Source organism: Heliangelus exortis, chromosome 3 (assembly GCF_036169615.1).
Source record: "Heliangelus exortis chromosome 3, bHelExo1.hap1, whole genome shotgun sequence".
NCBI classification, from domain to species: domain Eukaryota; kingdom Metazoa; phylum Chordata; class Aves; order Apodiformes; family Trochilidae; genus Heliangelus; species Heliangelus exortis.
This window is the reverse complement of record NC_092424.1, coordinates 86,261,637-86,288,739: the sequence shown is the minus strand read 5'-3', so window position 1 is coordinate 86,288,739 and position 27,103 is coordinate 86,261,637. Positions and strand designations below refer to the sequence as shown.

General features: G+C 36.4%; 1 protein-coding gene across 6 annotated transcripts in view; it reads left to right on the top strand.

The window, feature by feature from the left end:
* The window catches only part of COL19A1 (collagen type XIX alpha 1 chain), a 175,624-nt gene that overhangs the window by 121,135 nt on the left and 27,386 nt on the right, over positions 1-27,103 (top strand). For all 6 annotated transcript variants that reach the window (XM_071741615.1, XM_071741614.1, XM_071741612.1 and 3 more), the window contains 16 exons: positions 6,280-6,330; positions 10,747-10,809; positions 11,605-11,649; positions 13,053-13,088; positions 13,993-14,028; positions 14,133-14,186; positions 15,185-15,238; positions 17,015-17,068; positions 18,526-18,615; positions 18,947-18,991; positions 19,082-19,159; positions 20,430-20,465; positions 20,585-20,638; positions 20,727-20,780; positions 25,111-25,152; positions 26,288-26,341. In XM_071741615.1, coding sequence (XP_071597716.1) covers positions 6,280-6,330; positions 10,747-10,809; positions 11,605-11,649; positions 13,053-13,088; positions 13,993-14,028; positions 14,133-14,186; positions 15,185-15,238; positions 17,015-17,068; positions 18,526-18,615; positions 18,947-18,991; positions 19,082-19,159; positions 20,430-20,465; positions 20,585-20,638; positions 20,727-20,780; positions 25,111-25,152; positions 26,288-26,341 — 846 coding nt within the window. The remainder of the gene's footprint in view (positions 1-6,279; positions 6,331-10,746; positions 10,810-11,604; positions 11,650-13,052; positions 13,089-13,992; positions 14,029-14,132; positions 14,187-15,184; positions 15,239-17,014; positions 17,069-18,525; positions 18,616-18,946; positions 18,992-19,081; positions 19,160-20,429; positions 20,466-20,584; positions 20,639-20,726; positions 20,781-25,110; positions 25,153-26,287; positions 26,342-27,103) is intronic.

Genomic DNA, 27,103 nt, shown 5'->3' with positions numbered 1-27,103 from the left:
CCTCTAGCGCTTTTTGACCCCTTCTTAAAGAGTAGAGAACTGTTTAAAAATTCTATTTAATACACTATTCGTTTCATTTTCAGAAGCATTCAGAAAACGGGGATTGTGAAATCAAAATCTCTGTACTCTTCAAACGTATTTCATACATTTGTTTGCTTGAATTTTCTTCTAAAGTCTTCTGAAAAAGAGAGGTCTTTCCCATGCTGGTGTCATGCTCTGCCGAGCACTTCACTGAAATGGAAATGCTGATTTTATGAATAGAAAAGAAATACTGTCATAGTAGGATGCTGTGAGAAGATTATTATTTTTTTTTTTCCATTTTTCCTGCTTAGAAATAGCTGCATGATGGCTGGCACTGTTCTACATATTATACTCATTTGTGGAAAATTTGGGGGTTGGGAGTTTTGTTGTTTTGGTTTGGCTTAATTTTTACTTTTCCATGAATCAGGAGCCAGGTGTTTCTATTTAAATAGGTAGTCTAGAGGACAGAAAAAGTAGTTTTACTGGTTTCTCCATTAAGTGTTAACTTTGTATTTTCTGTCCCAGTTTTCCATCTCTACTGGAACTACTATGACTGGTGGGATTCCATTTCTTAATAGTTCCCACTTTAATGGGCTATCAGATTGTTTTTTAAATAAAAGCTGCCAAGCTAGAGTTGTGCCACAGACTGCCACCAGTGTAATAGAGTTCTTTGAGGTGAATCTGAGCTTGACTTCTGCCAGGTGTTGCTGTTTGGCAGAGGGGAAGTACTTGCAGGACTGATTTTTAAAGGTAAGAAAAATGAGGACTGTTTGATTTGACCAAGTGCCATCTTGTCCAAAAACTGTCTGTGTCAGAGCAATGAAATAAACTTTGGAACTTCTCAGTCACAGGGTAGTGAGCTGCAATCACAATTATTCAGCCTCTTAAACCTGCTGTTTTCTACCAGCATGTCCAAAGTTACTGTTTGCAACCAGAATATATTTATTTTACAATTGCTAGCTCTTAAGCTCATCATTGTGTTCCTTATTTACCTTTGCAAGGGACTGAATTTCAGATGTTTTTTATTTACATCTATTCTTGCTTGGAAGGTTATCCTTGTGTTACTCCTTAGAGTTTTAAATTAAAATAGGATTTCATTTTTGTTTGTGTTGCATGTGCAGCAGTGGAGAAGTTCACAGACTACTTGAATTTCTTCATTTAATTCCATAACACTGTAGGTCTCTTGTTATTCAGTATGTCAATGTCACCACACTAGTTATCTGAAGTAGCCAGCAGTTTGCCTTGGAAATCTCATTTCCTCTGCCTCTGGAAATACTGTCATTCCTCTACTGATTTTTTAGAAGTGAATGAATGTTATCAGTTAATTACAATAAACAGAAAATTAAAGCTATAATAGGTGAAAATTGTTAGTATAATTTATGGTCTTCCTGGAAGTTCATCTGCTTTTTAGAAGAATATTAGAAATACTTATATGGTAGGATGAGAATGACTGACAGGGGGTGGTCATATTGTCTGTTTCTATCCATTTAAACTTTCTAAATCCATATCAATATGTTATTTATTTGACATATTCTGGTATGGCAGACGTCATACCTTCATCATTCTTTCCATGTGCTCTTTTCAATAATTACACAATATTGCACGGCTGCACTGAGAAGTTTCAAAATTTTTTACATTACAGTAATCAGAAAAAAAAGTATTTTACTTTAATGGGCAAGCAGAGATCTGAAATACGCAAACAAAGTTTTTACAGTGAGTCACTTGTACAGAAGTGTTCTTTGATACAGCCTTTTCTTGTGGTGCAAACAGTGCAATTCACTTGTTATGCATTTTACTTCATGAACTGTGAGACTGGGAAGGCTTTTCCATCAGTCTTGTTTCCAGAAATGCATAAGAACTGAAAAGCTAAGGGATAAAATATATTATAAATCCCAGTAATTTCATAGTTTGGAGCTATTTCCTTTTAGGTACCTGTATTTCTATTGCCGCCTTGTCTCTAAAATAACATCTGAAATCTGTTTGTAATTTTGGAAAACAATTAGGAAACTTTTTCACTTCTTTTCATATTCTTGCAGCTGTATTCTCTGTGTTTCAGTTCTCTCAATTACAAGCCTTGATATGAAAAAAATAAAATAAAATAAGGAAACCCCACTCAAGTGAGGTTTTCCCTGGCATTTGGAAAGCAGCAAGTCTGAAGAACATCCAAAGTGGCAATTCTCATTCAAAAGCTAGAAATTGTCTGTAAAATACTTCTTCAACTCCTGTTTATTTTATTGCTTCTCTGCCTGCAAACTGATACTACCAGATCTTTTTTCTGTAGAGACTTCAGAGCAGATTATGCAGATATATGCTCTTGGAGAGAAACAGTGTGAAAGGGAAGAAAGAGACTAGCATTTAGGAAGGCCCTCATGAGTAATTGTATGTTCTGCTGTTGTACATTCATTTTATTATTTTTATTTTAGGAGGAATGATGGAAATATAAAGGTATTATATTTTTGTTAATTTTTGAAAAGGGAAAGACTAAAACAGGGATATGGTTTACCTCTGGTTGCACAAAGGCCTTGGCATAGCCAAGAATGCAACACAAATGCTGTAAGTTCCCCTTGACTGCCTGAGTCATGCAACAGTTCTGGGTCTTTTTGAGGTTATGTCTCATTTTCAAAACGTACAAAAGCTTTCCACCTTGTCAAAAATTACTAATTAGTAATTATTTCTAATTAGTAGAAATAATATCTAAGAGATCCTGATTGGTGGTAGATACAGCATTAAGTTCTTCCTGGGTTGTGTAGTTGCAGCAGTTTCGTTTGCAGCAAAACAGGAAAAGAAGCAACATGGTGGTAAATGAGAAGGGAGAATAAATTCTTATATTTGACTGCTTGCAGGATTACAGAATTCTGCAAGGCTTTTGGATTAAACAAGTTGACACTGGAGGACTCAAGCACTGATGCTGAGATGCCTAATAAGTCAGCATTGTCACCACAGTTCAGTCCCTTTTTTAGGACTGAACATTCTGGGCTGACATCTTTAATATGGGTATCAAAGTAAAAATCGTGCCATTAGCTTTTGAAATCAGGGTTGAGTGAGCATCTCAGTCAAAGCCTTATGTATCATGATATTTAGCCTATTTTTCAACACAAATTTGAAGTGACAGTTGACTTCTGAAATAAAATTAATGGAAAAAATTTATGGCCTTGTGTCTCTTCTGATGCTGAGGAAAACAGAGGGAGTGAGGCATCTCTGATGTTCCATGCGGCTTCCAAACCTTCCTAATGTTCCCTAACATTTAAGCATGGTCTTACTGTAATAATATAATCACAGTAAAATAGATAGGACCATACTTAATAATTTAGTGATGATGTCTCAGAACACATCTGTCCTATCCTGGTATGATGCAATAATGTTCTGCTAAGTCTTACTGACAGTTACTTACTGACTTACTTATCCATCAGTTTTAATAATTTTTCCTGTTTGACTTTGGTTGAGCTTTAGCATCTTCCCAGTTCTTTATACCTTCAGATTCCATGGGAACATTGTGTTTGCCTCTTTTTCATTAGTTAGGTTCCATCAAATTGAATTTTTTTTTTCCCCAAGGAAGCAGCTATTAGGTTAACCAAAATCATGGTCTGTTTCTCATCTTTCTGAATGTCAGTACCTCGAGGGAAGTACCTTTACTGGTAAGCAGAGCCATTAGTATTTTGCAAAATGATCTGCTACATGTGGGAAAACCTTGTGTGTTTGTCATTCTGTGCACTCCTACATAGCAGATGCATCAAGCTGGAGAAGGCTTTGCTGACAGAATGCAAATCATGACCTACCTCATTTAAATGATTTGTCAGAACACTTCAAAATATGATTACACAGGAACCAAATAATACCACCTTCAGGATGTACACCCTCAAAGCAGATATTACATAATCACTCTTACCAAACTCATGTCTTGCTTTTTATGTAAGTGCTTTATATAGTGATAATTTTTAAGCTTTTCATAATCATTCATCAGCATAGCCAGCCACTGGGACTTTGTAACCAGCCTTGTGACTTGTTACTGCCAGTTAGAGGTACAGGAATTGTACATGTTAAAGAAAGTGAAATTCCTTCAAAGTGAGCTTCCTGGAGGAGAAAAATTTACAAGTCTCTTATTTTGAAGTTGTCTACCCCTGCCTTCTCCAAAGGTCCTGAGATAAATTATGAATAGTTACATTAGTGAAAGAAAGCCTTCAGGAGTCTTTCTTGTGAGGCTTGATGTTCTTACCACATGGAACAAGAGTATGCCTTTTCTATGCAGTGATTTCTATTCTTATTAGTATTTTTTCCCCAAAAAATGCATTTAACCTCCTGTGACAATTATAACATCTGTGAAGACCTAAAATTATTTTCATAAAGCTGGTTGTCTATAAACCCACACTAATCTATAACAGAGTAAGAACAGTGCTTTTCTAAAAACAGAAATGCTTTTCAGTTTCAACCTTGTAACAGTGTTGGTTGACCTTACAGCCACAGTCACACTTCCCTTACTCGTGAGAGATCTTATTTTCTAAAATTTAAACTGCAATGCTTCCACAAATCCACTAATTCCCTAAGTTCTTTTCCTACATCCTAGTGATCCTTAGAACTGGTACTGTGATACAAAGGTATCAACTACCAAGCATTGTCTGTCATATTCAGCTCTCAAACAGCATCTTCACAAGTACAAATGTCAGACACGGGGAATGCCACCTCTGACAAAATAGTTTCTGTTCCTCTCATCAGCTTTTACCCCTGAATTGCTGGATGGTTTGTACAGCAGCAACTCTGAAGTAGTAAACATTTGAGGTCACCCTTAGAAAAGAATACTGACTGGTTATTTAGCTTACAGTGACCCAGAAGACACAGTATTTCTGTATTTCACTTAGATCTCGTGCTGCAATAAGAGAACATACAGGGGTTTTTTTGGTTTTTTTTTTTTCTGGAAATACTTTGGAGGCTTACTGCTGCACTGCTATGAATTTGACAGTGGTTTGTGTTATAAGAGTCTTAACCAGTTGAAAACAACAGTATTTCCATCTTTACCAATTTGTGTCTTTAGTGAGAAGTGATTTTGACCCTTGACTTATATAATAGTTTTACAAGTCCTTCAGCATGAAAATTTGAGAAATTATCAGCTCTTATTCTGAAAGTGCAGAAGGGTATTTTCTTGTTACAGTGCATAACACCAGCATATTTCTATCATGTTACATATGTATAATAACATTGCACATAAACTAATTATCTATGACCTTGTAAAAAATATGCAATCAAAACTCTGACTAATCTCTAGCAATATCATCTCTGCCTGATAAACAACCTTCATTTTCTTGAGGAAAAATCCTTTTTAAAACTAAAAAGAATTCGGTTTCCTGAAGCAGTCTTTAAAGTGCATAAATGCCAAATGCATTTTCCCCACTGCCACAGAGGCTGTGGAGGCTAAATTGCCTGTGATTATAAAAAGCCCCAGAGGAGAAGAATTGCCTTTGTGCCCTGTCTCTGTTGAATGCAGGTCATTCAGACCATGAAACTTAACCGTATATATCGTTATCTTAGTAATGGAGTCAAAAATTTCTTTACAGCCATTACGTGCTAATTGCTAAAATAACCCAAGTTCTAGTTCACAAGGTCTTTATTCAGCTATTTGTGTTCCACCCCAATTTACAGCACTTAAAAATTTCATTGAGGCCCTAGTTTGTGGCAGAATGTATCTTAAAATGTTTTGGTTTTCCCAGCAGATGGGTCTTTTTAATCTCTCCATCCTAAGCCTGCATTTAGTAGCAAGTTGCTTTCCCATTGCTTCAAATCCTTTGGGAACAGTGGGTGTATAATTATAAACTTGTAATGCTAATAGAGCCAGGAAGTCAGCCTTTTGGAGAATTCTGGCATTTCCCAATTTAACTTCCTGTACTCTTAAGTTAAAAATCTAGCTCTTTACTCAAACTAGGACCTGCTTCTGCATCAAACTTGTGCTTTGAGTCAATGGAAAGAGTTTTGAAATGCTGCGGAACAAAGATGTAGCTGATAACAGAAGGGATTAGCAATAAAATTGATATGGATGTCTGTGACTTCTTCCTTCTCTTACAGACCACTTCACTCCAAAAGAAGCTGCCAGTTTTTAAAACTCAGGCATTTACAAACTGACTCTGTGCCTGAAAAAAGATATAATGAAAATGAATAAAATAATGACTATATAATTGAGTAAAAATCTGACCACTGTTCTTTGAATACAGGTGTGTAAAAAAAACATTATTTAAATTAAAATTACCTTCTGATGCATTTTTTCCTATATAGGGTCCTGGACTGAAGGAAATTCTGGATTCATTGGACAAGCATTATAATGAGGTATGGAGATTAGATTTAGTGTCTGTGTGTTTGTGATTATGGCTAAGAATTGTGTATCTAAGGTAGAAATGACCACAGTTTTGATCCTTGAAAACTACATTTCAAATTCATCTAGAAAGTAGACTCTGCCCTGTGCCCTTTTTCCATCCCTGTACAGGCTTAGTCCACGCTCCAGTCACATACCTATGGTGTCATCTTTCATGCTTCTATGTGTCTTACCTCCCATCTATCTTCTACTTAAATATTTTTCCTCAACACAGCTCAGAAAGAAGGTGGGTGGACCACGTAGCTGTTAGCATAAGGCACTAGCTCCCCATTTCTAACCTGAATTTCTCTAACCTGTACTTGACATTTCTTCTTTCTTGACCTACTTTCATAATCCTTAGAGTACCAGAGAAAGACAAGGAGGTGTAATTTTAAAGGAGCTGCTAGGAATCCATGGGAATTATTTTCATGCTTTTGTATTTTGGACTAATAAAAATACTGTCTCGATTATAGAATGTCCTGCAGCTATGAGAACTTCATAGAAAAAGGTTAAATTGCATAGAACAGCATTCCATATGACAGAGCTTTTAGATTCTTACCACAGATTTTTCAAATCATTTAAGGTTTGTTAGTATCTGTCATTGTAAAGAGCTGTGATTCCAAGGTCATGCATGGTTTCTTAATTGATGATTAAGTGGGCACATAACTGACCTGAAAAGAAAATTGTATTTCATGCAAAGACTGATGAAGCAGCATTACAGGAATATTTGCTTAATACAAAGGTTACTGTGTGTTTCATGCCTTAAGTCGCACAGGTCAAACCTGGAAAATATCCATTGCTTTTAATATTGAAATGTGTAAGTATAAAGAATAGATGAATCTCCTTCAAGATACCCTACTAAATCCTTCTTTTTTTGAGCAGACATTCTGGAGTGAAATTCATGTCAAATATTTCTTTCCAGTTGCCTTTACCACTGAAGTGATTTCTCTGATATTTTTATATTTAAAAGATTACAAATCAGTGTATCAGCTGTGAACACGTTTTAGAAATTAAGCATAGTTTTATATGCTGGCCTGGGCAGGGACATTTTCATACCTGAAGGCTTAGTTTCTGGTTTTGATCTACCATTTCATATGTACGTGTTGAAGTTTTTATATATTTTTCTTTCGTACCTTTTTTTTTCTTACCAGTTTCTTTTTCTTGCCAAAGAAAGCTTTTACTGATAGCAGCCCTGTTTCCTCTATCAATACCACATTTATTGTAACTCATTCCTTGCCCTTGGACTATTAATCTCTTTTGCTGTGATGGTCCCTTTAAAACTAATTATGCAGGAGGAAATACACTCCATGATGATCTTCGGAACTGGCAAGCATCTGTCTCCAAAAATCACGTTTCTTATCATTGTAAGGCCCCAAGAGTTCTTAAGGTGTCTCATATGTCCTAATTAACAATATTCCAGAAAAGTATAAACCAGCTGCTCTGTGTCTATAATTTAATCATTTTTTAAATGCTGTACAGCTTACCAACTTTATTCTTCCTTCAGCTGTCTGGTTTGATGATCTGAATGACTGTCATGTGCTATTAACTGTTCAACAAAGAAATTCTGTTTGAGTTTAGATAAGAGAGGGGATGGCCTTCTGACTCATAGAATCATAGAATCAGCTGGGTTGGAAGGGACCTCTGAGATCATCAAGTCCAACCCTTGATCCACTATGGCTGCGATTACTGGACCGTGGCACTAAGTGCCACATCCAGTCTCTAAAAATTCATGTTGTAGCTTTTAAGTATACAAACTTCTGTAATGGTGTGTTCAGATCTTCCTGGAGTCAACTGAAGTCTCCAACTGGTACAGCAACTGTATTAGTTTCTATACATCTTATGATGGGAATGGTATATTCCCATCAAGGACAAGACAAAGGCATGAAAGACATCACCACAGGCAAGGACAGCTTGTCTGATTTGCCACTGATTATTTACTTAGGCACCAGTAACTTTCCATTTTTCCCACACTATTATGTAATATGAGTGCTGATTTTGTTCAATGTGTCTTGAAGGTGCAGGCAATCTTGTAGCATTGCAGTATATAATTTGCAATATGCCTTGATTGTTCACATTTGTAAGATAGTATTTCAGTGGTATTCTCAGCCTTTTGAGATTCCTTACACCACAGGAAACAGTCTTGTTGTTTTACAGCAATGAAATGTGTGTTCTCAAGGATCTCACAAGGTCTTCTTACAGTATGGTTTTTTTTGTTTCATTGTGACTGCTTTTTTGTTGCTATGGAGATTTTAGTATCTTTTTATTTGTTTTTACCTTTTTCTTCAAAGTTTATTTGCAGTTCTTTGAATTTCTGCATGATATTGATGAGGAGATGCAATTGCACAACGTATTTATATAATTTGTTGCAACCAAGGCTTTTCTGGCTTTGTATCAATCACTTTATCATGTAAGGTGCTGGGAGAGCAAGTCTTTAAAAGCATAATTTACTTGATCCATGTATGCAGTGAAGGGGAGCACTATAAATACTATTGCTGATTGCAGCAGCAAATTGTGCTGAACAGCAAACCAAGATCAGCAGTCTTTAATGAAGGTGAGGGGAACCTGCTGAGGATAAGTAGTGGCATTGATCTTTAATGATGTGGGAGGCTGTGTTGGACCATTTCTTCTTTTGTGCCTGTTCTTGCAAGTTGTATGAATATTTCTATATTCCTTCTCATTATGTCTTTTTGAGCTTTCAGTGTAAGTGAGGAGCTTTGTGTATGTTCGATACATATATTTTTTTTCCCTATGTTAAGAAACTGGTTCTGCCCTGCTCAGGTGGTTGCATTCCTTCAGTGACTGGTAAATCATGCATCATAATTTCTGTTTATACGCTCTTAGGCCTCTGTTACCATCCTTTTCTGACCTTCCAAGGCTTCTGCTCGTCTTCTTTTTTGTTTACTCATTTTCCATACATAGTTATAAGGTCACTTCAGTCAAACCTGCTTCTGAATATCTTGGGAAAGGGCACACAGATCAGATTAGTCTAGAATGCTCTCCAACATGTAAAAATAAAAATTAAACCATAACAGAAAGCACTTGAAACTACATCGCATTCTGCTTAGGAAATGATTCAAGATCATTATTATTCATAATAATTATACATTATTCTTGAATAATTCACTGTTGCTTTTCTAAGGCTTTTTTATTTTTTTAGCACATTTTACTCATGTTTCGTTGTAAAGAGCAAATGAGCTATAAATATGCAAAGAGCATAGAAGTAGCTATTTTCCTCAATGTATGCAAAAGAAATACACAGAATGCTCAGAATGGATCATAACAGTGTGTTCATAATAACAGGCACCTCAATTGCTCTCTGTCAAGCTGTTGTCAACTACATCTTGGCAATACTCAAATTCCTTTCTTTAGGTATCTGCATCTTGTTCTGGAGCTGGTTTTGATAATTAGGGTATTATTGATGTTGCAAATCCTATGCACTGAAGAAGATCCTTCAGGACATTAACATTTATAAAATAATTGGGGATTTTATTCAGGGTATATTCAGTTATCAACTTCTAAAAAATCAGCAGAGTGTAAATGGCACTTGAATTCATCGTGTGGTTATCCCATTATAGAGATACAGAAACTGGAACATGCCAAGAGGGCTTGGCTTGCTCAGGGTTCCCATTTAGCCCAGTGGCAGATGTTCTAGGACTTGAAATCCTTGGGTCCAGACTTGAGCTTTTTTTCCACCTTTTTCCACTGTCATAAGAAAATGTGTTCTCCTTAGATAGTCTGAGCTTAGCTTTGTGAAGACAAAGCAGTTTGCTTTGTCTTTTATTGTTTCTTTACCTTGTACAGAAGAGCAAATGGAGGCAATGAAATAATACCTGAGCAAGTACACACTCTGAACCCCTGGTCCTTGTGTCTGCCTGTTTTCTATGAGGAGCAGTCTGCAGAGCCCATTGAGCATATTCATTCCCTCTCCTTCTGTCTCACTACTGTAGTAGACTTTAATTAGTTCTAATTCACATTTCATGCTGCTCAAAAGTAAAAAGCTTATGTTTTTGTCATAGAAGTGATTTTTTTGTTCTTCTTTTCTAACATACTTGGGAAAAGTACTGTAATAATGAGCACGAAAATATGTTCTTTGCATTAAGTTAAGAAAAAAAGTCAGTTTTGCATATCAATATTAAACATAGACATCTTGTTTTATGCTTTTGTTCTTCTTGTGCTCATCTGAATGGAGCGTGAATGGGTCACAAAGTTGCTGCAGTACTTTGCTTAGATGTTCTGCATAGGCATTTAGTATCCCTTCCTGGTAGTAAATTAGGACTTCCAAATTTACATATTGGTAAATTACTTCAAATTATTATGGAAAATAAATTGTTACTCTAAAACAATGGTGACATTTTCTGTTCTCTGATGTTTGTGGTGATATTTCTTTGCAGAGTGATACAAGACTACTAGGATTACTTGGGACCCCTGGACCTAAAGGCCAGAAGGGAGACATTGTAAGCATTTTGGATGAAATTTGGAGAAATTTCAAATTTCCTGTCTAACCTGTCACTGCCAGCATTAACACAGTATCTTTTAGTTAATTTATCATAGTAGTTTTCAAAGGAATAGATTTCTACGTATGACTGGCTCTGTCCAGTCTCTACACCTAGTAGTCCAGTATCCAACTCCTCCTGCTATCCTGAGTGTGCAGCACATGAGCCTTTCTCCTCTAATCTAGAATATCCAGAAAGAGAAAATTCAGGAAGAATTGTGTGATTTCTCTACCACCATCTGAGGAGTCAAATGAGCTGGCCTGATGGTTATGGAGAAAAGACTAAAAAAGCTGAAATTTGGAAAATATTTTTAATAGTAAATCGTGAATGTTTAAATCAGGTTCTCTGTATCAAAGGGACTTGCTGTACCAAGAGTACTAACACTCAGCCTATAAAAGTTACGTGGAGGTCAGGCTCTGAATCCAAAACATACGAAAATATTTTGTTTAGAGGCATCTGTCCTGTTTAAATAGGTAGAAAGGATTTTTGACAACAGGATGCCTATTAAACTGGCGGAAAAAGAAACAAAGGTTCTGGACATGTCAAAGGTTTGAGGACTTTTTTTATTGATATGGCTTCAGATCTGCTAAAGAAAAAGATGATTAAAATTAGTTATTTAACTTAATCTCAAATATTTGGTGAATAAAAGTTAAGATTTTTGTGTTTTACACAGAACAAAGTACAGTTATATCAGAGAAGTTTATTTGTATTTGTTAGAATATAAAAAGTTTAAAATATAATTTGTTTTATTAAAAGGGTCAAAAAGGAGAATTGGGAATGACTGGTGCAAAAGGAGAAAAGGTAAATTAATTCCTTGCTTCTGTGATTATGTGTGATAGTAGAAGGTAACTGAGCATTTTGATTATGAACCAAGTCTTGAAAGAGATACTCAGAATCAAGAAAATATTTGTGTATAAAAAAAAGCTGTCAGTCTCTGAATGCCCTTACACAAGCCACCCTTGAAAAAGTATTTATACATGCAGGTAAATTTCCATCTTCCAACCAGTCACAAACTCCTTAACTTTAAACACATTCAAGCTTCTATTGAACGCCACTTTAAAATTATTTTTTATATAAATTTATGACCTGGGATTGTCTCACAAATTCCATTCCATTCATACTTTTTCAAGTTACAGGTGTGGTCTTCCATATCTATATGAAAAACAGTAGTCTTTACATTATTAAAATTACAAGTAAACTTCTGAATTTAATATTTATTAATTTAAAAGTAAATTCTCCAGGAAGATTTGAGGGCTAGGCATGTACTGGGTAACAGGTGTTTACTGTTCTTTTCTAGAAACATGTAATGAACCCAACTCTTCATCTGCTGAATAAGTGGCACTATGCTAACCAGCTGTTAGGCTTCTGGATAGTTTTTTTTCATCATATGCTCATGCATAAACAGCTTTCATACAGGCAGAAACTTTTTTACTCTCTCTATAAGACAGGATCATAATGTTTGTGTCTTACAAAGCAGTTGTGTTTGAAAAATTGCCAAATTTGTGCTCTGCTTAAATGCATCCTCACTGTCTTAGGGACTCTTAGGGACTGGAGCATCTTCCCTATGAGGAAAGGCTAAGAGACCTTGGGTTGTTTAGCTTAGAGAAAAGGAGGCTGAGGGGGGATCTTATCAATGTTTATAGATATCTAAAGGGCAGGTGTCAGGAGGATGGGTCTGGACTCTTCTCTGGTATCCAGTGACAGAACAAGAGGTAATGGACAAAAAATTGGGACACAGAGATTTAAATTAAATATGAGAAAATACATTCTGAGAGTAACACAACACTGGAATAGATTGACCAGGGAGCTTGTCTCCATCCCTCGAGACATTCAAGACCCACCTGAATGTATGCCTCTCAAACCAGCTCTAGAGGATCCTTCTCTAGCAGGGGGGCTGGAATAAATGATCATCAGAGGTCCCTTCCAAGCCCTTACCATTCTGTGATTCTGTAATTCTGTGTCTTTCTAGTTAAAGTTTGTGACCCACCTTTGTGCTCCTGTTTGACTGTTTCCTTTCTGTAGTCCTGTCTTCTTATTAAACAAACATCATCTCCCAAGTAAACTCTTGTTGTCCATATATTCATATCATCTTTAGGTTAGAAAAAAACCCCAAAACATTCTCAAGGTTTCTTCACCAAAAATAGACGTGTATGATATTTACCATTTGAAATAAATTTGTTAACTTCTTCCCTATGTTTCTAAAGGGAGAACCTTCTGAAAAGGGGGCCAAGGGAGATCCAGTAAGTATAGCTACATTTTGACTTGATGATGTGAATAATTTACATTTGATATGATTTATATATCGTATTCATGCTGTAATTCTTTTCTTAGTACACTGTTATGTATTATAGCATGCTTATTGCCTCCTTGTTACACCTGCATCAAGTTAACACAGGTTATAAATAGAAACCAGAGATGTCCTGTTCTTCACCATTTCTGTAACTGGGTGCAGACCCTGAACTGAGTTTGAAATACACAGGTTTTTTTTTTCCTGAAGATTCTGTCTTTAGTTATTTCACAAAATTATAAGTGGGTTGAACTGTATTTTGAACTGTATTCTTTTTATTGTTTACCAGTTTCCACTGTGGCTTTTAACATCTGGGAGTTTCCTTATAGCCATTTTATGTGTGCAAAATTTTTTGTTACTTTGGAGGATATTTTCAGAACACGAATTCTTTAAGAATTTGTTTATGTGTGTTGCTTATTTTTAATTAACTATTGTCCTCTCTTTTGACATTTGACAAAAGCTAGTTAAGTTGTTTAAAACACAACAGAAGGTTGCTCAGATACTTGTAATTAACATATTATAATAACCAAATTCAGGCATATTGTAATAATGTGGGGGTTTGGAGATGAATACTATGTCATCAGTAGTGATTTAGTGGTGAAGAATAGGCTTTAGACTGGAGCAGCTCTTAAAACACGTGTTGTTTTCAAATGATTTTTTTTCACTAGGAAAACCTGCAAAGAGAATTCATTTGAAATATAAATGCTTTTAAGAGTTTCCACAAGGCATCAGAAATTCTTTAATGCTTTCTCAGTATTTGTCAAGTTTGCAAACTATACTACTGTATTTTATGATTTAACTCTTAGTTCATCTTAGTTAAAGTTCTAACAACTAATGGTCATACCTGCTATTTTCAGGGAGAAACTGGAATGGAGGGATCAAAAGGAGATAAGGTATTTTTTTGACTTGTACACACTATATATATATTGTGTACAGAGCTAGTATTGGGAGGCATAACAGTAAATTTGCAATTTTTTTTCTCAAACAATGTAAATAGGGTGAAACAGGAGACCCTGGACCACCTGGTCTTATTGGAAATCCAGGATCAAAGGTATGTGAAAATTATTTTTGTGGTATTAATAGTCATTACATTATATGCTGTTATATAGAAGGACTCAATGTTATCAGCTCTTTAGACAGAGAATGAGAAGAACAGAGAATGCAGATAGTGTCTGTCAGAAGTTCTTTGCATGATTCTTGGCTGTTTTGCTTTCAGTTTGTAAAATTCTTGTTGATCTCAGTATCACTCAGCAAGGAATGTTAATGCAAAGCACAAATGTTATTTGGTTACTCAAGAATACATTTACCCAGTTTGGAAGTACAGATCCACCAGTAACTAGGTGTATTTTCTTTATCCATCAGCAACACAAGGAGCAATCACTGCCTGTACATCAGTGGTTCCTATATTTAATTCTATGAGACTGCATGTAGTGTTAAACTGGTCATTGCCTTGCTTTGAAGGAAGTACCTGAAGCACCATTTCTTCTTGAATATTTCTAATGATGTCTTGAATTTTATCAAAGGTAGAATCACCTACATTGAATACCTTTTCAGAGGAAGCTTATACTCAAAGAATCACTAGTCATCCTTTTATCTCAAGATCTCAATTCCATTTCCTTTCAGCGCTCTGGAGCCCTTGTGATGAGATCTATTAAAAAAAAAAAAGAAAAAAAAAAAAGGAGTACTTATCAAGTAGTTCACAAATCACTTCTAGATCTGTCCCTTCAGAGAGAAAATGTCCTTTGTTTACCTCTTTTGTTTCGTCTTTCCCTATAGTCAATGCTATTGTATTTACTTGTATATGCTTTGTAGGCATACTTTGTATTAGTAACAAAGATTTATTTGACTAAACATTAAATTAAGACAGGGTAAGCAAACTCTGTTCCTCTTAATCTATGTAGCATGTAGTTCCTAATGCCAGATGTTTTACTTTATATATATATATATATATATATATATATATATATATATATATATATGAATGCTTTACACTGAATTACAACAGGTACCTTGTCTTTTACCTCAAACATGTACTCTATGATTTCACAGGGACTGCAAGGACCTCCAGGACCCGTTGGACCCCGGGGACTGCCAGGAGAAGTTGTATGTATTGTGCAGTTTCAGCAGGCTGTAGAAGTGTGATGTGTGAACCATTTAGCCAGTGAATAGTACCACAGAAGTTATAGGTGCCCCTTTCATGGGTGTTACTATAGCAATCAGCCACAGAAGCACAGTAGTACAGGATTCCTCAAGATAGAGCCCTGCTGTCTCCTCATCATCTTTCTGTCCTTATTTTACAACCTGCACAGGTAGTAAGGATGATAATATTAATTTACACAGGTAATTAGCACTACAAAAATCTCTCTTACCTCACAGGAATAATTGCAAGTTGAAAGAATCTCTAGTACTGTTCTAATAATGTTATATTGTGAACTGGAAAGGACAGGGTGTAAAAGTACCCCAAGGATTTAAACACACAGCCTTCCTTATTTCTGTCTATGGTTTTGTACTATTCTGAACTGTTTAACTTCCTGCAAAAGGAATAAAGATGAATAAGGTGAACAGAATAAAGAACTGTATTGATTATCTTAGTGTTTAGGTAAGACTTATGAGTAAATTTCATATTCAGAGCAAAACATAATTCCATTAAAACTAGGGACATTATGAACATCTTTAGCCAGAGCAGAAATTGGTTGGAAAGACTTTAATAGAAAACTCCTTTTTAATTACTGTTTAATGGGTTGAATAACTAAAATACTGCAGAAATTGGAATGATAGATTATTCATATGATTGTTGGTTGATACTCAGATTTAATTGTGCAGTGCCTAAAGCCACTATATTGCTGCTGTGGGTGAAAAATAGCTTGAGCTGTGAACACTGACAGGGGAGACGTGATGTGTCTGTGTTTGGGTGTTCAAGTGAGAACTTCAAAACCTGAGCTCTTGAACTCTCAGGCAGAAGCCTGCTGTTTGTTAGGTGCAACTGGAAGGACTGTTTTTAAATTTTGATAGCACCTGGACTAAACAAAAGTGTCACATGTAGGGTCTCCAGTTAATAAAGAGACATCAGACAGACTCACCAGTTTGGATGATTTCTGTACATAGACTGTATAGGTGACAAGAAGTGAGGGGTGTAGGTACTCAGAAGAAGAGATGCCAAGAAAGGGGGGTTCCTGAAAGGAAAGAGGTGGTGTCTCATGGAAGAAGGGCGAGATTGTGCTTGGAGAAAAGGTCCTGGAAGGGGAGGGAGGTTGTGAAAATCCAGGATATGCATGGGAAGAATTTATAGGGATCTTGGACAGTAACACCTGGTAACTGTGAGCAGCTGTACAAAACAAACCATGACAGTTTACTTCCCAACCATCCCAGACAAGCTACAGTCTCCCTGCTGAACAGGGAAGTCAGAATTATGTTCATTGGAAGATCATGCTAACAGGAGAACAAATGTAATAATCAAGAAGGGTAAAAACTGTCATCTCAACCTAAATAAACCCCAATATCCAGATCCATTGCAGACTGTCAGATGGTGACCAGAACAGGATACAGGTTTCTTGAACCTTTCATAGGAAAGAAAGATGAGACACTTATTTAAAACTCAGTATTGTACCTGATAGTTGGATTTTGAAATTGAAGAAATAAACCTGTCAGTTTCTGCCATTCTGCCCAGGTAGGGTCCAGAAAATAACCATGATTATTACATTTCAACTTAAAGAAAAATTATTCATATATTTGATTAGAAAAGCATTCATTTAGTTGTACTCTTTAACATACAAATGAACAATGAATTACCCAGTGTAAAGTCATTTTTATCTTTACTTTTAGATAATCTTTAAGGGAATAGCAATAAAAATGTACAGTCATACTTTTTTTTAATTCCAGGGCTTACCAGGAGAGCATGGGGTACCAGGGAACCCAGGAATTAAAGGAGAAAAGGTATGCTTTAAGTCTTTTAATTAAGCTTGATGTGTTACAGTGTATTAGACTGTCAACTCTGAAGAAACTTTATGCCCTTCTCTACTACACCCATGTGGCTGCTTTATGAAATTATTTTAAATTGTACAAGCATCAACACTCTGCTCCTCAGAGATGATCCAGGCCAATATAGCATCCTAATTGCTCTTTAGATTCATAATTTAAGTAATGTTTCAGGGAGGTTAAATTGGGCTCTTATATAAAACCTGTGCAGTGCAGGAAAGTAATTTCAGGTCCTGACCACAGAACACCCTTTCCTAACAGAACACTGTCCTAAGCAGACTATTGTATAAACTCCTACTTCACAGTCAGACATATTCATCTTGGCAGAGCACTGTGGCAGCTGTGCTGTCTCAGATGTGAGCCAAGGCTGGAATCTTTTTATGGCATTGTATTTTGCTGTGTAAAAGACCCTTAGTTAGAATTCCCCTACATCAGCAATAGTTAAAAATGGTGTGTTTGGATATGTTGAATGTAGAGAAGGGGAGAAAAGGCATACTGTAAAGTGTGTGATGTGTTACAACATTTTGATGTTTTGGGATACGAGGGAAACAAATATAATCCATTAATAGTTTGAAGAAGTGAGACAAGGAAAAGGCAGGAGAAGAAAATAGCTACAGAACAATACTAGAGTACTGGTCTTGCAAAATGGGAAATAGTGGGTTTAGAAAGAATCACAAAGAATGATGCAGGAGTGTGTGATAGACAAGAGGACAGCATAATGGAAGGAACTAATTCATCTGAGTAAGCACATCCTTGTAAGGATGCAAAACAAAAGATGCTTCATGCACTGCAGTGAGAAACTGCAGGTTTAGTACTAGTGGTAGCTGCAGAGAAACAGATTTTGTTGTTACTGTGAAGTTGTTGGCAGGGAAAAGTGACAACTTGTGTGTTAGGGGCCTGGGGACAGAAAAGTAGTTCAGATGCAATGCAAACACTGGAAACTGAGAAAATGCTAGTTACTCTACCTACTGGTTGTGGCATGTCTCCTTCTGTAGCTTTTTGAAGGAAAAAATTTTTTTGTCGAAAATAAAATCTTTCAAATATGTTTCCCATACATATATATGTAATACTTTTGGTGGTATATTGGTACTGTGACTAATACATTAGAACATATTGAAATTTCCTATCTCATAGGCTGAGTACTTAGAGATGTACTGAACTGAATCTCTGTTGAATTAAATGTGATAAATTTGATAAAACTATAGTAATCATTTTGAGACCTGAATAGGTTCACTTGCTTACTATTTTATCTTTTGAAATACAGAGCTATATACAGCTTTGGCAGGCAGGGATTTTTTAATCCTATTCCTTATCAAAGTACTGGCAATTTTTAAAATAATCTTGATAATATTTAGGGGTTTTATCATAAAATAAAATTCTCACATTTCAATTAGTTATTCAAATTTATCTTGTAGGGGGACCCTGGTGGGATAATGGGACCACCTGGACATCCAGGTCCAAAAGGTGATGTAGGGCCTCCTGGACCAAGTCTGCCTGGAACACCGGTAAATCCATAATCTGAAAAGGCTTTTATGACTTTCTTTCTTGTAGGGAAAACTGTTAAAGAACTCTAATTGTGCAATGAAAGGAATCAGTAGAAGCATTTTTTCCAGATGCAAGTGGGAAGTTCAAATATATGTCATGATAGTATTGTAAGTACATTAAAATATAGAAGTCTGTAATGTTAATGCAAGGCTCACAAATGATCCTGGTGACATATGTAAATGTCATAATTTGTTTATAAAGGCTGACTACTTTTGGCTTTGAAATTCAGCCAGTTGCTTTGATTTCAAAACATAATTTGTATCCTTTTTTTTTATTTTATTTGGTTTTTAGGGTCCCACTGGTATTCCTGGAAACCCAGGTCCACGGGGACCAAAGGTATAAAAAAATTTGTTTTCTGGAAACCCAGGATACTAGGCTTTTACATTTTCAGACATCTTGTAACTGAAACCCTTGTACCCTTTTCAGGGAGAAAGAGGACTGCCTGGTGTCCAAGGAGCACCTGGGGAGATGGGGCCCCCTGGAATAGGCATTCAGGGATCACCAGTAAGTATAGTAATGCCCGGAATTTGGCCTTCTCCTTCTGCATCACTGAGAATCTCCAACAAATGAACAGAAAAGAGTCATTGCATTAACTCCCTTCTGACTTGACTCCTAACTCAGCATCTTTTCCCTTTATCCAAACCCCCAAAGATCTAGTGCTAAATGAGAAATGAAAGCCTTGGAGAACTGAAAGACTCAATGGCTACTTAATAGATGTGCTTCCTAGTAATGGTGTTGAAATATTTTCAGACTGTGTCTGTTTCTAAGCAACAGTTGTTTGCAGTTGTCAGCAAAATCCAGCCTGAGCACTGGTACAAGAGAAGAGGCATATTTGACATTGTAGATGATGGCATTTTGAAACTTAGGCTGGTACTGGGAAAGGCAAAGACACGTGGAAGAAAAGGAAAGGTTTTGCATCAGTTTCTATCTTTTGCATTTGTGATGATGACTAGTGACAAGCTTAGGTCTACTGCCTGTAAATGGGAACCTTCCAGTGCCAGGTGCTGTGCCAGAGAATAGTAAAGTTCTGATTATGGACAACTTTTTCATGCATCCCTGTGCAGTTTAAATTCAAACATGAAGCAAGTTGGTGCAGTGCATCTGGAGTTTTCCTACTATATATCTGTTTTATAGCAATAACTGTTTTGGCTATTCAGCTTGTTTCCCAGGTTTATTAATTTCTTTTGCCCTTAGAGAAATCCATCTGCAGTGTCTGCAGACTTCAGTAAAAATAGATGATATGTGGAAGGTATAGATGGTACATGTTATTACCTGAGCTCTACTTTGTGGTGAATAGGACAATCTCTCTTCAGTCAAAACAATATATTTGGTTTATGTATTTCAGCTTATCAACAGCACTCAGAGAGAGAAGACATTTGAGAAAGGTTACTGTATTTTCACATTGATTAAGATAATAATCATTAAAATAATTTATTCAATTAAAATATCATCAGATATGAATTTTGTGGGTAACCTCTTTGTATTTAAATCATCTAGCATGTTTTTATCCAACTGAAGCTTTTCTTACAAATCTGTTAGCTAAAAAGCAAGTTTCACCACAGATCATTGTTCTTTGGCATTATTTGCTTTTAAAAATTGATCTCAACAAATTCTTGAATTCACTAATTTTGGCAAAATTAGATTTGGATTTAAAGCTAAATCATAGAGCAAGTACTTCTTTCAATGCAATGTCCCACATTCAGTGTATCTTGATGAAATTCATCTCCCTCTTCCCAAAAAATATAACTACTGATTATTCAGAGTTTTCTTGCAGGGTCCTGTAGGTCCAACTGGATCAACAGGTGTACAGGTAGGATTTTTGCTTTCTCCTTATTATTAAAAAAAAAAAAAATAAAAAATAACACCACTAATTTAGTTTTAGAAAGTTGACAGTAGAAGAAAATATTGAATTACCTTTCCTACTTTTAGGGCCCCAGGGGACCCCCAGGTTTGCCAGGAACTCCAGGTCCCCCCGGTATTAATGTGAGTGACAGTTCTCTATATATACAACAAAAAGTAATGTATCCCTGGTCAATGATTTAAAGCTATCAAATTTTACATCTGTTTCTAGGGTACTCCAGGAAGAGATGGAAAACCAGGACTGCCAGGCCCTCCAGGTGATCCCGTACGTAAGCATGGAAAGCTTGTGCATTTGGTTTGGTGCAAATATTTAAAATTTAAAGGAGATGAGTAAAGCAAGTGAGCCTAGAGGTCCCATTGATTCAGTTAATTTGACTTTTCAATTAGTAAATCATTTGCTGCTTTGGGGGGGGGGGGTGGTTTACTTGATTTTATTGTAGTACAAGTTAAGTACAAGTTATGTTAATATATACAGGATAAAAACATCTGTTTTCAGGTATTAGATTTTCTATACTAGAGTTTCTGCCAGGCTATAACTTGACATAGTGTTCCACAGTCTCAGAAGTAGTCTTGTATAATTGAAGTTTTCAGGAGCATACTTTGATAATTCCTGTTAAAAGATGGAAGAAGTTTGGGGATTCCAAACCTACGTTCGCTATGCCAGAGAAAGAAAACAATATTTTAAAATGAAATTCTCAATCTCTAATGTGAAAAATTCCTTATAGCAGTAATGAAAAGTTAAGTGACTGGGTCTGAAAACAAAAATTTTATAAAAATTCTGATGTTGCCACACTCTAGGTGTTATCATCTCCTCCTGTGTATTACAGCAATGTTTTGCATTTAACAAGGCTATAGCTTTAAAGATTTTGGGAGCTCCAGGAGTGCAAGATCAAAAAAAGCCTGCACATATGCCAGACCAAAATGTGCTATTACTGCTAATTACAAATTTACATGGGAGTCAGGGGAGCCCAGTGTACATGTCTGCAAAAAATTGCAGAATGGCAAAACTTCAGTTGTTATTCCTGCATCTGTCTGGAGTCACAACTGCCTCAGAACAGTCAGAAAGCAAAGTTTTGGAAATAAATGCTTAGAGAGACTTCTATAACAGCAAGTGAAGCTTTCTGAATTCACTGAGCACTTATTAGAAAGTATTTCATCTCTTCAGAAGAAACAAACCAAAAGCCCCAAAATTGCTAAACTCACCTGTGATCCTATTGGTTTAATAGGATTTGATATTTCTCAAAAGATTTCAATCAAAAGCAGTTTTAAAAACAAGTGAGATATAGTGATTATTTGATATATCAAAATAAAGTAAATAAAAACTACAAAACCTAACATTCTTTCTATGGTCCTTTAGTGAAATCTCTGCTTCTTGCCAAGGCATGAATTTGGCCTTTTTTCTCAGTGAGTAGAGTATCTCAGTGGTCTCAGTCTGTTCATCTCTTTAAGTAGCAATTCTTCACATACTTGACCATCACAGATACTCATCCATCCTAAGATCCAGAGATCCAGAGACTTCATGTCTTATGACTGAGTTCCATCTTCGGGTATCCAGCAATGCAGATCTAAGACAGGGTTTCCCAAACTGGTCTGCAGACTGCTGGTAGCCTGTGAAGAGATCAGAAATGCTCCAGAGCCACTGGAGTAATGTGCTAGGCAGTAAAATATGTCATACTTTCAATTAAACATTTGATAGTATAGCTGCATGGCAGTCCACAAGTAAGCCTGGGGGTTGAGAGCAAGGAGCTCACCAAGGGGTAAAGTACTCCCACAGTCACATAAAGATTTGATCTCAGAGAGAATAATCATCTTTCTCCAGAGAACTGGCTAGCATGTTGGTGCTGGTGGTGATTCTGATCAGTTGGTTTCCTGGTTCCTGCATTAGCAAACTGGTCTAGTGCTTGTAACTCCTCAAAAGCCCAAAATCAGTATGTAGAAAACTCATCAATCACTGACATTGTGTATGAAAGTACAAGTCAGGTCAGAAAGATTGAGACATAAAATTGGGTTCAGTTAGAAATGGATATAGCAAGAAAAAGGCACTGTGAATACAATTATTTGCAAGACTAGGAAAGTCTACTCTTTAATAATCAAATTATAGACTGCCCAGAAAGGTGAATACTTCAGTGGATTTTCACTATTCTTTGCTTTTCAAAGAATACATAAAATTAATTTTAATTATTTTAGTAGAAAAACAAGAATGATTTTTAAAGAGGCTTTAGGTAAAATGTGAAGGTTTCTTGTAATTAGCCCGGAGAATGAGCCCAAACCATCTCTGAGTGGTTAGCAGTTACCTTTGACTACTTTGACAAAGGCAAGACTTTTTAGGAAGGGAGAGATGCTAACAGGAAACAGATCTGCATAATTGGGAACAGAAGAGGAATCAGAGTATAATAGGTCACTTCTAAAAAGGTTTGGGTGCAAGAAAGATATGAAATATTTTTCTTAAATTTTATTTTAAGTGCCACACATATGAACGCCAAAGTGGAAACACAAGATGACATAATTGTGTAAAGAACCAGTGACAGAACAAATCAGATTTCCAGTTTTGGAATATAAGCTTTCATGTGGGAGGCAGGGAAATAGTCATGTTATGTATATTTGGTGTCAATAAAACTTCAGGACTGTCTTCATGATGTTTTTATAAGTACAAAAAAAATGTTTTTGGCTTAATTGCCATATCATTAATGCTTGTCACTATATGTGGATATGAGTGTCTGTCAGCAGACTACTCTTAAACTTGGGAGGAGGTCTCTGCCATACCTTGCTCTGTCAGTAATTTAATTTGATTAGGGTTAGTAGATATAAACTCTGCAACTGAACTGAGAAAGATTGGTAGCTTTTTGAAGGTCTAATCAAAACTTAAAATTCAGAGACAGTCTGAAGTCAACAAGATGAAACTCAAGACAGAAGAACAGAAAGTACTTGAAAAATGAAATCCATAAGTGCAATAGGTCTGGAAGGCACAGTGTACTGTAAGGTAAAAGTAAATAAAAAAATCTGATGCTCCTCTGAAACAGACAAGTCTAAGTGGTAAAGCTTACTAACAGGAGAATTATATCCTTTTGCTCTCTTTAAATACCCTTCTCTTTGGAAAGGACATTTTTAAAGGAAGGCATAGCAACCAGGAGTGATTCTGGAGAGTTAAGGCCATTTTAGCATTTTCAATAGCCCGGAATGTATCATCCACTTACTCTGAGTTCACTCATTGGAGCTGTGACTCTGGAGTATGTGTTCAGGTAGGGTGGATGTGCTGTAGGTACAGAGCAGATTAACTCTGTGGCACAATTAGGACCCTTTCACATTGAAACATAAAATGGTACTGCAGCTAAAATAAGAACATTAGAAAAGAGGAGAGACTAAAATGACACTTTCGTAGTCCAGCAGACAGTCCAAAACTGACATAATACCCTGACTATCTGTAAAATATTGTCACAAATGAAAAGTCATGATAAGTCGGGCCATTTCGGGGTGTGGTTGTTGTTTTTAAGGCTTGGTACCAATTTTTAAGAGCAGGTGACACTGTCTATGTACAGTTTACCTTTCATACCTTTAAATAGTCAGTGTCCTTAAGTTGTATTAGGTGGCTGTGTCTCACCCTAGAAAGCTTCACAGTGTGCTTTCAAAGTTGGTGAGGCTCCTGATTGTACTTACAGTTAAGTTATGTTCAGCAGTGCTGCTCTTGACCTGGTATTTTTCATACACACCTCTACAGACCAACAGTTTTGGTCATATGCTACAAAAGTGTTCACATTTGCTTTTCTTTCTTAAAGAGGGAGAAACGCTGAGCAAAACAGTAACAAATTTTTAATGCCTGATTTTATAGTGGGCCCAGGGCTATTTTTGCTTTAGCAACTACAAGAAGAAATGAGTATTGGTAATTGAAGAGTCTGTGAGTGAAGCTGATAACCAGTTCAATCAGCTTTTACAGGGCATCTTTTGAATACTAGTTTAAAGGCAGAGCTTGGAAGTGTGGTATATATTGCAGTATAGTATAAGCCTATTGATTGAGCTTTAAATGGATTAGCTTTAGTATTGGTAGTAATTAAGTGGTGGCACCACAGTTTTGCACTGATTCTTAATGTTTAAGGGCAGAACAAAGTGCTATATATATGGTTTTTTTGTTGTGGTAGCTGGATTGTTCTCAGTATCTGAGCTAGTTTATTGAAGTTAGCTTCACAAAAGCAGGAGGCATCCAGTTGAAGATAACGAGGTGAGGTGAGGAACAGTTTGTGAGAATTTTCAGTAGGGATAAGTTGTTGGGGTGTGCTACAAAGCCAACGATACATTATTATTATTAAAGTTAAATTTAAAGTTAAATTGACTTTGCTCTGGAGTTATGCCATTATCATGTTTTAAGGACCTTCACTGAGACTGGAACTCAGAATTTCATTGTTCAGTTGGACAGACTGATATTTGGCTCTGTTTGAAACCTTGATTCTTCTTTTGAGTTTTCATTTTCAAAAAGTGGTTTCAAGCAATGTGTATGTACTCAGCTATGGGTGTAACAATATAAACTTCAGAAGCAATGCAAACTGGTCAGAGTTAGCACTGATACGTAAAACATGAACTGCAGCTGCCTTTTTCAATTTCAGATTGCACTGCCACTTGTGGGAGACATGGGTGCCATACTGAAGGTAAACATTTTTAGAGGTTAAATATCTTTGTATACTATAAGTATGCTTTTAAAATCAAAATATGCACTTAGAGTTTCTATAAGTTCAATTCTGACCTAACTGATTAGGCTCCAGCAGTTCTAAGGTTTTTGCTGATTTGTTTTGTTTGGTTTGGTTTTTTATTTTTTTTATATATATACTCAGGAAATGTATTTTACAGGAATTTTGCAAAATAGTGTTTGAACAGTATGTGAGGAATAGCCAGCAGGTGTACAGTCAGTGCATCCAGTCTGCAGTATGAATTGCTACATATATACTCCATTCCCACTTTACTTGGTAGCATTGCAATTGGTAAAATAGTCTAGAATTTTTAAGGTATTACTTTGAAAAAAAATATAATATTAATTTTCCTGCCATATTCCAAAATGAAAAGTGTACTTGGGAAGATTCCTGTATGAAAAGCACACATCATTTCTTAGGAGAGAGATTATATGATTCTGCTGTTCTTTATTAATACATGTAATTAAGGTTTATTGACTTTCTCATTCCCAAATTGTTTTTCTTTTAGATCTATCTTAAGGAGTTCCCCTAATTATTTCTATTTGTAATTGTGTTTCTCATGTACATGCTCTTCTACATCTTTGTCATCCCTCTATCTTACTGATACTTTATGTTTCATTTAAAAACTCTGTGTTTTGTGGTTAGCACTTACAAAAGATTGTAAATTAGCTGAAAAAAAATGCTTCTCTCAACGAAGCAGGAATTGTTTACTTAAAAAAAAACCTGTAGGCTCAAAGCTGGTGAGAGTAACAAGTAGACTCCATCTCCACCTAATCCATAAAAGGAAGACGGTTTGCTCAGACCTAAACATGCCTGTGTCTAGAACAGTCCAAAATGAAGGCACGTAAAAGTCCTCTCAAAAACAAGCTATAAATTTGTTAACATGGTCTGAGTAGAGTGTGAGAGAGATGAGGAGGGAAATGAGGAAGGCTGAACAAATATTTTGTGTAAAAGAGAGAAGGGACTGCAGAGAAGGCTTTGGGGTAAAATAAAGGGAGGGTCTCAAGGACAGGAGAAAAGTAGCCTACATAGATCAGACCTTATGTCTGTTCCACAAAATGGTTATTTGTTACTTTACTTTGTGTCTGTTCCTCAGGGTGATCCTGGCATAAGAGGTCCTCCAGGAATTCCTGGTAGAGAAGGGCCAAAGGTAAGTTCTTAAGAGAGTATTTAAAATTGCTTTCTTGCTTGCTGAAAGTGAAAGGCCAGACTCTTACCTCCGACAGTCTGAACTTTTTCATCTGATCCCTATCCCTGTAGCATCTGAACATCTGAAGCTTAAAGCTTCAAACAGTTTTTATGGTTCAGCCCTCTTTTTGTGTCAGTTTGCCTTTTCTCTGAGGAAAGTGAACAAAATTGCCTGAGTCCCAAGCCGGGGTAGCTTTTCAGTGTCCTGTGTGCATTGAAGTCAGCTCAGATTTGACTGTCCAGGAGCACATTGCCATCTATAGGCTTATTTTAGACGAGTCAGTCACACAAGGATCCCACAGTGAGAAAGGAAACTTCCCACATCTCCCTCAGGTGTACAGAGCAGGACAGCCCTGTGCTCTTGCACCTTGTTCCCAGGGTGTAATGCAACTGTTTCACTGGGACTTGAAGCTGCACTGATGGCCATCAAACTTCTTCACTATAATGGGACTGAGTGCCACATGGTTTAGCATACAGATATCCCCTATAGTTAAGTGTAATTCCATGAACGTGTTCTTTCTCCATCTGGCCAAGCATCGCCTTTGTTATCAATAATGTCTCCATCAGGCCTTTTGGCTACTTTGCCTACTCGGTCAAAACCACTTATTTCCTTTCCCCTCAGTGGGAGGCACATTCTAAAGCTTTCAGGTAGCTTTGAGCCATTTTTCTGATTTAGGCATTGTTGCTGTAAGGGTTTCATACTAGAATGTGGTTCATAAAATGC